This window comes from Magallana gigas, chromosome 2, assembly GCF_963853765.1.
Source record: "Magallana gigas chromosome 2, xbMagGiga1.1, whole genome shotgun sequence".
NCBI lineage: Eukaryota > Metazoa > Mollusca > Bivalvia > Ostreida > Ostreidae > Magallana > Magallana gigas.
In genome coordinates this window covers 19,274,177-19,286,586 of record NC_088854.1, presented here as the reverse complement: position 1 = coordinate 19,286,586, position 12,410 = coordinate 19,274,177, and the positions used below count along the sequence as shown (strand labels likewise).

Sequence of the window (12,410 nt, the reverse complement as noted above, 5' to 3'; positions counted from 1 at the left end):
TGACAAGTTAGGACTGATATAGCTGATAATGACAAGTTAGGAATGATAGCTTTAGATGTTGCTAATAAAGACAAGTGAGGACTGATAATTAACCTGCATCTCTCTAATGACAAGGCCTTTTACACGAATCAAAAGCAAAGCTATTAACACTTGAAAGAATGAAATCAAGATTGGTTAAGCAGGTTTTTTATGGATAAGAATTTATAAATTGGCAATAATTCTCTTAAAATTGTAATATTATGGACATATATGATAACAAATAACAACATTACTGAAATGCTAAGATAAGTGAATTGCATAGCAATGAGGTCAGTTCACTTGCACTGGTTCCTTGGAGATTACAGGATTACTGTATGCGTCCCCTATAGGTGCAGTGTAATGACAGTGAAGCAAAAATCTGTCAGCAGAATCCATGCCAATTCTTCTGCAACTAAAATCAATATCTTACATGCATATTTCTAGAAAAGGCCATTTGGATTCTTTAAGGTCACTGCTCTAATGTCACATCGAGCTGTATGATGAATTTCATGGCATCGCATTGCACTCATTAAACAAAATCTGAACACAAGATTTAATCGCTGTCAAACTGTTTTGCCAATGATGACCACGTCCTGACATCTGCCTCTGTCTCTTCTTCTCTGACCTTGACCTTTTCAATGCCCGCCACCTTGCTAAGGTCAATTTCATCGTCACTGTCATCCATATGAGCTTTCCAATAGTTGAATAACCCAATGTTGAAGTACTGAGAAATAATTTTTTGACCTGGAAATATAGAATGCAATCATTCTGATGACACCAATTTTTTTTCATAGTAATGCATGTATGTAAAATTCTACGAGTTTGAAAAAAAACTTTTTAATTTTTTATGCACACATGCATTTCAGTGTTTCACATTTTGTTGTTGTTGGGAATTGGAGAGAATAAAGTCCAGTGAACAATGAGAGAGTAAGTTTACCATTTTCAGTCTGATCACCATTTGCAAAAACTCTAACCATACTGGGTTGGACAAGTCTTTGTATAAACCTTACAACCTGCAAACATTAGATAAAACAGAGTGAATTTGGGTACAGACATATTGATTAAAGAATGGATATTTAAATGTTTGCATGTTTGCATGTTTTCATAGATTGTTCAAGCATTTATTGTTGGAAAATGCCATTTTCATGTTCTTTAAAAGTTTATTTATTGATCTACATGTCGTTTGCAGCGGATTTAATTTTTATTAATGCACCGAAATGCAATCAATTGGAAGTATATCTCTATATGTTTGTTTTCACGATAAAAGAAATATCTAATGAACAGAAAAGTTGAGGTCAACAATAGTCACTGTTCCATTTGTAATTACTAGAATTTAACAAGTGTTTGACATTTTGAATTGTGTCAAATTTTCACCCTAATGTTGAACAGAATTTCTCGTAGTCAGTACCACGTATGTTTCTAGCATTCATCGATTTAGATGGTCTTAAACGTAAGGAGGCTCTCAAAATAGCCGTTCCCAAGCTAAGAGTTGAGATTTTCCCTTGCCTTTGCAGAACTGGGATTTATGAATGAAAATTCAATCATAGAGATCCCGCTTTATTACAAATTTAACTCTTCAAGTGAGACTCAAAATTCAATTATTTGTAACGCATTTTTTCCAATTTATTAAATTTCGTATGGTAATTGAACCATTTTTTTTTAATTACCTCTCTTCCCTGAAAGCTATCTTCTAAAGTACATCCAGAAATATGAATTGCAGATTCAGTTTGGTCTATTTTGCTAACATGGCTACTCAAAGCTCTCCAGAACCTTAAGAAAAGGGAAAGCAAATTGTTTGTATTATTAATTTCATATTTGAACAAGTATTGATAGCTTGTTGTTTGAACAAATAAATAGAGACATGGACCCATCACGCGTGATTTATTAATAAACAAATGCATCGTGTTCGATTAATTCATATCCGGGTCTTTGTAAACATGTGACATGGTCTTACTCTCTGACACACTTGTAGGACTCTTTCTTGAGTTTCTGGGGAGTGACAGCGAATTTCCGTAGAATATACAAATAGCCTGGTCCACCCTGTTAGTGTGAATAAAACTGAATTTTAGGTTTTAACCATACACACGAAGATATTGCATTATACATCTGCAGAACTTGAACCTGAGGTAAAGAATTAGTTATACCAGCACTTTCAATGGAAAGTACGAGTATATTGTTTGAATATGTAAAAGTAATAAAACATAAAAGTACAAATCTAATTTATAGGGTTTGCTTTATTTTCTAGATAACGTTGCGTGTATTCTAAAGCTAGAGGACAAAATAGTCGTTTTATACTGGCAAATCTTAAATTGAAAGTTATCAAATATTTACCGTTGAATGATGGGATCAGTGTTTATAACTGGTCTTCAGAATTTATTTTTGAAGACTTGAATGCAAAAACAAAATAAACCAAAAAAAACGATTTTCGTGTACCTGACAAAGTAGGAGAATGGACTTTGCTTTGCATCCGGATTTGATACTTTCCAATTTGTTTGATACCATTTCTACAATATCATGGTTGAAATATATATATAACATGTTTTTGTATTTAAAAGTGTTATTAGTAAATGATTTGAATATCAACTGATTTTACATTTTAGGTATACCTAATATTTCATTGAAATTGGAAACTTCGAAGTCCTGCAAGGGAAATTAACAGTGTTAAAAAGGTTTTCAAACACGTATACGCTGTATCCAATAAAAGATGTAGATCCATTCCATTTTCTACTGATAAAATAGCTTTTACTTACATAAACAATGTGCAAGACATTATGAGCCAACAACATTTTGGGAATTACGTGATGCTTGGGTATTTTGGAGGAAATGAGCTACAAACAAGATCAGTATGATTATATATAAAAACAAGAACAGTCTCATTATATATAACATCTCTAAAATACAACAGGGATGTTGCATGTTATGAATGTATAAACCAACAATACCGTGTATGATATTAAAACCAGAATACCGTATAATACTATTAGTATTGCATTTGCGAAAATGAAAAACAAAACAAACAAAAAGAAAAAAAAAGGAATGAAAGAACTTCCTATTACTAGTATCTGAAACAATAAAGGTTTATTCTAGGTCTGTAGTTAGCTATGTTTAATAACACAGTGCTGCAATAAACTGAACATTTATGACCGAGATCAAGATTACTGAGAAACCCATGCTGCCCTCTAGCAAGTAAATCAGCATTTGGATGACTGATGGCCAGAAACCGAAGCATGTCTGGATTCTGACAAATTGACAATAACTATTTACTTCCGTCCACGTTTGGTATGTTTAACGAGTATTCCAATAGACGAACATCAAAGTGTATGCAACTCATCACAGGATACCATTGTTACTTAAGCATTTATCATTGACACTAGTTGGAACTTTTGCATTACAATCCATCTTGGTAATTCTAGTTTATCATTTGAACACTTTCCATTTATTACGGCAGTTTGAGCGCTATCTTGACGAATAAAACCCCCATGGCAAAATTGAACCGAGGTTGTTTGTGTTCTCTATTAGGCCTAATCTAGGTTCTTACTCAGTAACTGCTTTGCTAAAATATTTTCAAATTTTAGTAATTTATCACATATGGCTAGGACACTCACTATTTAATCTGGATATTCCAAAGACATCCCATTTGATTGAATTGGTACCTTCACCCCGTATTTGGAGAACTAATTACTTGTCTTGATTATTAACAACATATCTGTATGAAGATAAACTTCATCGACAAAAATGTGTATATTCTCATTCTTCGGTGATTGTTGTGATCAATTTTATTATAGCTTTAATATTCATTACCGATAGTGGTAGATCATATTCAACCAGAAAACATTGACGATTCGAACACTCACCACGAGTCTGGGCGGCTCAAAATTGCTGCCCACCAACGCCTTCTCAAACTGTTGCTCTGACAGCCATTTGACCTTTTCTGCTTCTGTCAGACAAAACTCGAAAGATTCCTCGGCGTCCTGGTCCACTACTATAAGTAAATGTTTTCCCGTTTGTTATTGTTTCAACTGCCAGTTAACGAGTACAATTATGCAAGTTCGACGTTCAGTGACCGTATCTTTATTCGAGACGACAGCAGCTATTACACCAAATGATCTTGAAAAACTTGGATAGCGTGTACTTTAACGAAATAACGACAATACGTGGACACTATCTCCAGGCAAAAGCTCATATTATTCAAAACAAGCATGATACAGAACTATGAAACTAATGAACTGATGGGTTGGAGATTAATCGCAGTACAATAGAGGTTTTTATCTAAAAAGTTGCAAAACATTCTGTTTTTGTGTCGGTTGGTCAGTATTATATTATCAAACTGGCCTTATAGAAATGTCGATGCATAATACGTATTATTATACTTTCATGTTAAATACTGAAATCTGATTGGTTTAGACGCAGTTGGCAATCCGTTCTATTACCCTCAGCGTTAGCAACACACTTGGCAACGGGTAACACAACCAATTGTTACATGCGCGTAAATTATGCGCGTACGGTTCGCCGTAGAATTCACTTCATTTCTATATAAAAGCAGTAAAATTTTAAATTTAGTAAAAAAATTTAGCAGTAAAAAAAAGAATAACTGTTAAAATTGACACCCCTCGAAAACCATTGTCAACCTCCGCTTCGCGTCGGTTGACAATGGTTGTCTCGGGGTGTCAATTTCAACAGTTACCCTCCCAAACAGGCACTATTTATATAATAACGTTGTCAATAAAGCAATTTTAGGACGAAATTGATGTGCAGTATTGGAAATGTTTGATACTTGTTTCTGCATCATTGTCCACGAGAACTATAGGAGCCATTAGCAGTGTCATAAGCTTAGGTTACGTGAAAGGCTTGGTGACAAATGAAATTCTCGCACATTTAAACAATTCAAAAGGACATCAAATGAACTACTTTCATCGCAATTTGCTTTACTCTGTAGGCCTATTTTTTAAGTAGGACAGACCATTACAGCCTACACCCACTTTTCCAGGTCTTGGCTGCAGCAACAAGATTTAGATAAACAATGTCCATAATATATACAGAGTGCTGTATAATTACCAATGCTTTTAAGCTTTCGCGTATCCGTAACTGTATATGGTATTGGTTGAATTATTATATTTAATTGTATGGTTCATGCATAATTCATTTTTTTCTATAGGTCACGTGTATTTGTTTCATTTGTAAATTACAATATTAAACACCTATAGTATTCCCGCGAGGGCAAAACAACGTTACAGAACAAATAAATGGACCAGTTTTAATACGTGTTCTAATTAATACATGAATATCTTCATTACGGAATCCTCATACATAGCATGATTGCGAAATAAATTGATTGTATAGCAAAACAACGAACTTCATTATTCGTATTTGAAGCATAGTCAGCGTAAAAATGTAGGATAAAAAGAACCCCCACAGCTATAGTGAGTGCATAGCTCCTCCAATGGTATCTAGTGACGTCACAATCTGAGCAAATTTTTCTTGTTGGTTCATAACGATAGATCAAACAAGTAAATATAAATATAATTATCATACGCAAAAATAGTGAATTTACTGCAATTGGATCGAGATGTCTTTTCATTTCTATGAACAGTCAATGCATCTTCAAATTACTAAGTGTGCAAGCATCGCATAATTTTCTTACAATTAAAATAAGGCGTATTGTTTAAGCATATACCTTTATTGCTTTTAATGTGAAACATAGAATAAGTAAGCTTTCAGCAATGTAACCGTCACTTCACGTATAGAAAAGACCATTGCTTTTCTAAGGCATTTACTCGGTCGATTTTAGATAAATCACTATAAAAATGTTCATTATTGTTAAATAATTATATACTTCTAAAAAAAATTGTCGAAGCTGGGATAATTGCGTTTTGTAGTCAATTTGCGTGTTCATGTCAAACAGACTTGTATAATCTATTTTATATCAAATACTGCATCGTGCTGACTTCAGAAGTTAGTACATATGTAGTACAGCATACGTTTTCTTTTTTGTCCTTTTCTTACTCTCAAGTATACAGCGTTATTAGTGCATATATAAGACTTACCTGGAGTTTCAACAACATTTTCCGTAATCATTTCATTGACAGGATGAGACTCGGACCAAGGCTTCGGGCGTTGATGACGTTTCTCTCTCCTGACGTTGACGTCGTGACAACATTCACACTCTGCCGAATGTTCCCCGGGCGTTTCTGTCTCTCCCAGCGCCAAACGCGGCAGAGAGAAATTCTTCTTGCTTTTATGGTTTTTTGGTTCTGTGCTACTTCTTTGCGATCTGATAAAGACACACAGACGAACGTTCATAAATCTAAAGAAACTAACGTAAAATCACGGGCCGTTACTTCCAGAAAAAGATATGCTTCTCTGGTCACATCGATATATGATGAGTGTTCAAAATCTCTCGGTCTTCGGATATGCCACTAAACCATATGCTTATCACAGATAAGTCCAAGAAATAATAGTGTTTCAACACGGTCTGAGCAAAAGTAACAATGATGTACTTTTGTTCAGGACAGGGCACTGACAGCTCTGATTACAGATTCTAATAACAATCGATGTCAATATGGCTATTTGGATCCATCGAAACCTTTTGTTTGTCAACTCGGTTCCGTAATATTTGTTTTTCCCGATCTCAGAAAGCGGTTTCCACGTCAACCAACAGGTTTCTCGTAATGATGCGGTATTCTGTACAAAGTTTATCGACGATAATTCGACGCAAAGTCACCATAAAACTTAAGTACTAACGCAGATTGGTGAATTCATTGCTATAAATGGTCGCATCGAATTGTCCGTTTAATCAATTAATTAATATCGCCTGTTCACGTAGATGAAGTTTTATTGTATTGAAGAATATCAGATGTTGCATTAATTTGCAGTGTTATTCAACGCAGTGGATTTGTATGATGAACAATAACGGCGAATATTAATTGGTTGAAACGGATAAATAAATTTCTGGAGGGAGAGAAGCGTCATTACTCTCGGAATATACGTACACCAGGTACGCCAAACGTATAGTAAACATCATATCCCTTGTATGGATTATTTTATTGATTTTACGAGACCATATTCCTCGTCCGATTATAAATGTGGTAAATTACACGTCTATTAATGCAATCAATTTGACAAATTGCCTGTAACAAATTCCGGATTAGAATCCGTAAAGATATTAGTGAACTTATTATAACAATACGCCATGCAACTCCTTACATATTTTGATAGTCCCAGCACTTTTAACGAACTAATACTCAATATAGATGATGATCAGTGTCCAAGGTTCGAAGCTGTGAAGTGAACGTACTTCAAAATTAAGTTTTTACAACTATTCTCCCCCAAAATTAGATTATTTTAACGTGACTCTCGCGTCTTACCCGTTCTCTGGGCTGTAGAAATTAAGAACACTGAAAAGTTTAGCTGTCAAAAATCATAAATAACCGTCTTTTTTGCAATGGTAAAATTAACCAAGTCCAAGTCCTATCAGCATTTCAACATTTGCTAAAATTATTTTCAGTTGTACATAACTATATAACTCCATGCCGAGGAAATATCAAAAGATGAGTAATACTCATGATAACTGAACAGTTACTATAGTTACTATAGAATTGTACGAAACGTAGAACCGTCGAGGGCCAAAATGATAAATAATGAAAACCTTGAACACCCTTGTTATGATTTGGATATGTAAAGAATGAAGGATTACCTCTCTCGTTATAAGCTAGATATAGATGAATGGAAGCCCAATAATAAATGGAGCCATTTGGTTAATTGCCTCTCTTATCTCCGCCGACCTATCTATTGGAGCCCAACTATGGTGTGATTAGGGGACTCGGAGCCCCCCACTTCACGATAGCTGGGGCTGCTGGAGACTTCTAGGCCTCAGTAATCATCGAAAATATCAATATGATGGACAGGGTAAGAACAAAATCAGAGAGAAGAAAAACAATGTTTTGTCTTCAAAATGATGGCTCTGCAATACTTAAAACGTTACTTCTTTAGCTAGTTTTGCTTCCACAAGAAAAAAGATTACTATATAACAAATAAAAAACAAAACGAAAAAAGAAAGAGAAGTAAATACTAGTAAGCTCATATATCATTAGGTTCGATTATTGCATTGCCGTTTCTATAAAAGTAAATTCATAGTCATATACCGTTTATATTCCCGCGCAAAATTATCGCTTATACACCAAGACACCAACTTTTAACCCGCAATACTGTTGACGAAAGATGAATCCATTCTACTAAAAAAAATCATTGCTACCAAATAAGATATGGTAATTACGTAATTTTTTTGCACTATTCGTCTTTCTGTTAAAAAATCCGACCAAAACAGTTTAACATTAACAGTAACATGTCTCTTTGAAGGTTCTCTTTGACCAGGGACCTCAGTTTAGATGATCGATCTCATTCCCCATGCCATCATGGTTCAAACATTTTTTATTCCTCAGATGATCTTTTTTTTTCTTTCAGTTTTGTCAGTTATCCTATCTTGTTGACCAATAATATGCACACGATCTTTGATTATAAAATCTACATTACATGTTTAATTTTCCGGATCAAACATCCTTATACCTTTATATGTATCAGGAACACAGAATTCCCTCCATAGAACAGACAAACCTGACATTTGATAACATGTACATAAACTTTGTTTTTTCATTACTTAATACTTGTCACTAACATTAAAAAATAACCGCATTTTAAGAGCAATGTCACCAGAAGTGTGGCCATCGAAAATGTCAAAGAAAAAAGTTCCATTTGCGTTTTTCATGTACATTTTACCTCTAATTGCCATGGTTTTTATAAAATGTCGCCTTTAATATATCAACACAATATCTAAATTATTAATTCATGTATAAAAGCCGAGGTGGCTGGGACGTTCGGCCCCCAAGAAAATTGATACCGAAATTTACAATTTGTGAACAGCGGACTTATCAAAAATACCATACTACTCTCCTTTATTTTGCTGAGCTACGCGTTACTTTGCCAGTGAATTTTTCATGTTTGCCTTTGTTTTATCCGGTGTGTGAACAATGACCAGACGTCCATTTCAATTGGTTATAAAATTAATACTTGTCATATATGTACAAGAGGGTTTTAGATTTCTATTATTCTTATAAATAAATCAAACACTATTTGAGAAATTGAAGCATTATTTCAATCTTCAGATACCCTTTCTGATTTTCCGACATCAAACCGTAAAGTCTCTCCACGCAACAAAAAATGTAACGCATGTTCCCAAGCCGTGTAACCTTTCTCTAAATGTTTTCTGTTAAGTCTCTATTGATTTTTTAAACATAGTGATTTTGTAACCTTTAATTCTTCTTCTTTATTAATTACCAGAATGACATAAATCTTTAATCAACCTTTGCGTTTCCAGTCACAAGAAATGTCAAGAAAATCTGTGCAAGAAATTTCTGTACCCCAAGGAGCTACAGAGACCGATTTATTTAATAGACTTGGTACAGAATAGAAAATAATGACCTATTCTGTTCGTTCCTCAGCAATTATTAGCTTTGACAAAAACAGATGGCAATTCCCTCGCTATTTCAAACATGAAGAAAAAGTAAATGACAACCCTTTGGGGTGAATAATTGAGAAAAACGATCAGCAGATGCTGGTGTTAGACCCTTCCTTAATTGAAGAGAGAGAGAGAGAGAGAGAGAGAGAGAGAGAGAGAGAGAGAGAGAGAGAGAGAGAGAGAGAGAGAGAGAGAGAGAGAGAGGGAGAGAGAGAGAGAGAGAGAAGTAGAGAGAGAGAGAGTATTACTTTTCTTGGAGGATTGTCATATGAAGCGCTCTTCTGTGTTTCTTCTCTAGATGTTTCACAGATTTGTCTATGACGTCTTTTGGTAGTCCCTCAGAGCTCAAAATTTCGCGCACTCTTGACGGCATCATGAAGTCCAAATCAAAGTCCTCCAGCCCTGCCTCCATGGTGGCTTCCCGCTGGAATTTAAGTTTGTTGTGTTCTGATTGGATACTGTCCCTGGTTGTGTCGTCATAGTGATCGCACTCGTCCTGCCAAATTTCGTCAGAATAGGTTTCATTGGCCACCATGAATTGTTTCGGAGCGTCAAACATTTCCACAACCTTAATTTTTGCCACCTTTCGGTTTTGGTTAAATAGACTTGTCCTTTTGAAGTGGCCATACTTTCCGTATGTCTGCATGTTGGTTCCCTGGTAAACTACAGATTCCCGTCTGTATCGTTAACAAACGGAGTTTACTAGTTCCAGACTACTAATAGTTCAAAAACCTATCATTTTTCCTGCTTGTTCTATATTGATTTGCAGGTAACTGCATGATTAATTTCGACTGGAAGGGGAAGGACTCGGAAATCTATTGCAGAAAGTAATAAATAATAGACAAAGCTTTATCCTTCTATATATACGTTCTGGCCATTAAATTGAACGCATCATGCAAAGCATAACGCCCTGTGATGACTTTGGTATGTAAACCCAGGTAGCTTTAAAACGCAGTTCGTGAATATTAAAAGAGGAACTGATCAAAGGAATTGAAACTACGTTCCCTTCCCACGTTCTAAAACAAAAAAAGCAAAATCACTATTCATTTTTAATTAACTCCTAGTAATTTTCGATCGCAATTTTGCCTGCATGATTCATCGTTAACTATATTAATAAAGTCACTTGTGGATGGTGTTTAAAATTTTCATATTCTGTACTTGCTGTTTGGATGCAAAATTAGCAAGGCTTTCATTTGGTTAAAGATTCCAGGACACATCTGTGCTATATCAATAATTAATGATTAAGATTGCATGAGAAATTTAAAACATTAAACAGCTATATACATAATACCACTTAACAGGAATCAATCTGGGAAATCTTAAACCACATGAAGGGCTTACTTTGTTGTTGGAACAGACAACGCCACAGATTGCAAAGCATGTAAATCATAGTGCTCTTTACAAGTTGACACTTTAATGCAATTTGCAGCATGTGCATATTGGTTCATTTTTTCCTCTCTTGATTAGCGTTTTAACAAAGCTGAGACAATTTTGTTTCCACATATACTCCATTCTCTCTTACTATTAAGTAAATACAAGCGCGCATTTCCAGAATCTCTTTGGTATTTTTGGTCTCTTCAAAAGGATTGGATTTTTGTAACTTTCCTTGTCAGAAGTTGCATAATATAAATTTTATATGATTTATTGATGCATGTATACATCATTTTTTTTAGTTTCGTTGTATTAATTAACTTCAAGGACAATTTGTAGGAAGCCTTATGCATTCCATATTTGTATGTGTCTGTACGTTATGTTTGGTTAAACTCTTCCGTGGTCACGATCGAAGTTAACTTCTTACTTTGAACAAAGACAAAAAAATCAGAAAAACAAATGTTTTTGATAATTCACTGATTAATATCAATATAAAAAGATAATATATTATCAGTTGGGAGCATAGTACTAGCATAATGGACAAATTATACATACCTCCTTGTCCTAAGCCTGGGTAAGCGAAGATTTTTACATAATTTGTGTTCTTCTTTTTGAAACTGGTGACTGCAAAATCGATTTTTATGGAAAATAAGTTAAATGAGAGGGTACAGTTATGGAAGTTTTAATAATTATGAATTGTGGTGAAAAGAAGTCGCGAGGCGTGGACTAAAATTCGACTCACCATTTAGCGCCATTCAGCCGGACTGAAAATTCTTCCCTGGGCTGCTGGAAGTAGGCTAAATCCACAATCCGGTCCAAGACTCGCAGTCTACGGTCTCCTAAAAACGCTTGCATTTGTCATGTTCCGCTTTCCGGTTGTTAAGACATCTCTAGTCCACTCTTGAATTAGTCAAGCTCGCGAGAACGTCATGTACTTCGAATCTCTGGTCGTGATTTCGTTTATAGTTGTTAGGTACAGAATGATTTGATCAGGAATAAATGAAATTGATGGGGAAAAACTTGGCTTCTTTTTGTCGGAACCTGGTCGACTAGTTACATAACATCTGTGGGTAAAACATCGCTTTAATCGGATCCAAGCCTGTTTATGCTGTCTTCGCATGACAAGAAATTCACCAATTAATTGAACGAAATCGACATCAAAAATCACTGTTCTTTATAATGCATGCGAAGTTCACAGATTGATTTCGCCTAAAGCTAAAGAAGAAAGACTGGATATCATGAAATTGGTAAATTTGTTGTGATTTTATTATAATAAAACGGCATTTCCTGGAGAAAACAGTGCCATAAAAAGACGGACATAAAATAGATTAGATATTATGCTGGGTGTTTATGGGACTGCGGACAACACGGAAAAGGTTTAATGAAAGAGCTGCCTGCATTCTGCAATATGACTGTTCGTGTTATTTCGGTTTTATTCAACATTTATGTACCAATATTGACAACAATGTAGGTTCACAAACAGTCATAAAAACAGCAGATTAGACTGGTT

At 34.9% G+C, this 12,410-nt stretch overlaps 1 protein-coding gene across 2 annotated transcripts; it reads right to left on the bottom strand.

Moving 5' to 3' along the window:
* Positions 1-170: 170 nt before the first annotated feature.
* Positions 171-12,020, bottom strand: LOC105330733 (NMDA receptor synaptonuclear signaling and neuronal migration factor). Of its 2 annotated transcripts, XM_011432628.4 has the most exons (11): positions 11,643-12,020; positions 11,456-11,524; positions 6,063-6,289; positions 3,873-4,000; positions 2,769-2,846; positions 2,625-2,658; positions 2,452-2,522; positions 1,973-2,058; positions 1,686-1,788; positions 956-1,031; positions 171-762 (listed from the first exon to the last, which is right to left on the bottom strand). In XM_011432628.4, the coding sequence occupies exons 1-11, from the start codon at positions 11,753-11,755 to the stop codon at positions 572-574; spliced, it is 1,176 nt and encodes a 391-aa protein (XP_011430930.2). In that variant the 5' UTR covers positions 11,756-12,020; the 3' UTR covers positions 171-571. The 2 variants fall into 2 exon arrangements, with proteins under 2 accessions (XP_011430930.2, XP_011430929.2); XM_011432627.4 differs by lacking the exons at positions 11,456-11,524; positions 11,643-12,020 and adding an exon at positions 9,778-10,305.
* Positions 12,021-12,410: the final 390 nt, after the last annotated feature.

What these genes read in the sequence shown, in the direction of transcription:
- LOC105330733 (XM_011432627.4), bottom strand. Translation starts at nt 10,175, where the DNA reads ATGCAGACATACGGAAAGTATGGCCACTTCAAAAGGACAAGTCTATTT. An exon ending in ATGACAATCCTCCAAGAAAA is followed by an intron (nt 6,290 to 9,777) that starts GTAATACTCTCT and finishes TGTCTTTATCAG; the next exon opens with ATCGCAAAGAAGTAGCACAG. An exon ending in TGGTGATCAGACTGAAAATG is followed by an intron (nt 763 to 955) that starts GTAAACTTACTC and finishes CTATATTTCCAG; the next exon opens with GTCAAAAAATTATTTCTCAG.